This window comes from Sapajus apella, unplaced genomic scaffold, assembly GCF_009761245.1.
Source record: "Sapajus apella isolate SASKATOON/1434 unplaced genomic scaffold, GSC_monkey_1.0 scaffold10121, whole genome shotgun sequence".
Taxonomy (NCBI): Eukaryota; Metazoa; Chordata; class Mammalia; order Primates; family Cebidae; genus Sapajus; species Sapajus apella.
In genome coordinates this window covers 1-1,650 of record NW_022447042.1, presented here as the reverse complement: position 1 = coordinate 1,650, position 1,650 = coordinate 1, and the positions used below count along the sequence as shown (strand labels likewise).

General features: G+C 49.0%; 1 gene segment (V, D, J or C); it reads left to right on the top strand.

Moving 5' to 3' along the window:
* The first annotated feature begins 238 nt into the window (after positions 1–238).
* On the top strand, positions 239–897 carry LOC116548336. The segment is given in 2 exon segments: positions 239–396; positions 503–897. Coding segments are annotated over 2 exon segments (384 nt in total).
* Positions 898–1,650: the final 753 nt, after the last annotated feature.

Below are 1,650 nucleotides of genomic sequence, written 5' to 3'. Positions count from 1 at the left end.
CCAGGTCTGCACTCCTTCCACTGCAGGCCTGAGCTCTCCTTGCCCCTGGCTCTCTTCTGCAGTGGACCTGCTCTCAGCTGCCACAGGAGGGCGCTGGAGAACGGGCCTGAGCAGAGAGGCAGGTGCTGCTCTGCAGGTCCTCCCAGGCACCACCCCTTCTGGGAGGAAGGCTTGGGAGTCCCCTAAGACAGATCTTTAGTCAGTTCTCTCTGCCTGTAACTCAGGAAGACCTGCTCCCCGACTGCCTTCTGTGCCATGGATCACTTCCTTGTTGAGTGGGACCTGAGTTTTGAGAGGGTCTTGTGGTCCTCTTCATCTGGTCCCTTTCCTTCCAAGGCCCAAGAGAGGAAGGCATGGGGTGGGCCCTAGCCCTGCTTCTAGCTTTCCTGCCTCCTGGTGAGTGTGCTGCCTACGGAGAGGCTCACAGGTTTTGTTTTCTTCTTTTGCAAGGGGTGCCATACTAAGGAATGCCTCATTATGTTTTCTGTTGTTCTCATTGCAGCCAATCAGATATCTTCCAACTTGGAAGGGAGAATGAAGTCAGTCACTGGGACAACAGGGTCATCTGCTGTAATCACCTGTGATCTTCCTGGAGAAAATACCAGACACATCCACTGGTACCTCCACCAGGAGGGGAAGGCCCCACAGCGTCTTCTGTACTGTGACACCTACAACGCCAGGGTTATGTTGGATTCAGGAATCAGTCCAGGGAAGTTGGATAGCTATGCAATCATGAGGAGCTCGAAATTGATAGTGCAAAATGTAACTGAAAATGAATCTGGATTTTACTATTGTACCACCTGGGACAGGCACAGTGGTTCAGACCTGCCTACACCACACTGAAATCTGCCTTGTGGCTGCTTGTGGTACACACGATAGAGCTGCCCCCTCTCATTTTCTGCCGCCAAAATTACTGTATTCTGTCAAATCGAAACACTTTTTACTCCTGATGTCCCCCTAATATCACACTCCCCTGGCACAGCTGCACCTGTTCCCCACCCCTCCCCCAGGACTTTCCTGAAGACCAAGCTGCCACCTCCAGGCCTCAGCTAAGCAGCCTGCCTGAGAGCAAGATTCTCTCGGCTCTCCTAGGACACAGGGAGGCCCACTCACTCTGCTTCCTAGGACACACAGGTAGACCTAGGGTCCAGCTGTGAAGCGAGATACTTTGGACAGCAAATGGGAAGGATATTTATACTCATCACGTATCCAATCATGACCCTAGGATCGCAGCTGAGTCTGGTGCTTATTCCTTATGTTTATAACAATAGAAGCAATACTGTAATTCCCACTCCATCCCTAGTCCTAGATATGCAGTTGCACATTCTCTCCCTCTGCCCTGCCGTCTTCTCTCTCCTTACTGCCTTACTTGCTTTTATTATTTCTCTCCCTCCCTCCCTTCCTCCTTTCTTTCCTGCCTCCTTCCCACCTGCTTCCCTTCCTTCCTTCCATCGATTCTCCTTCCTTTTTTTCCTTCTTTCCTTCCTTTTTTGTTTTTTTGGGGTGGGAGTACATAATCAGAATACTTTTTCCACAAAATCACTGAAATATTTTTTCTCTATTTGTTCATGCCAACATTGATATAGCTAGTGTAATTGTTCAGTTTCATTTTTATATTTTAGGTATTTGCTATATTATGTTCTGTTTCAT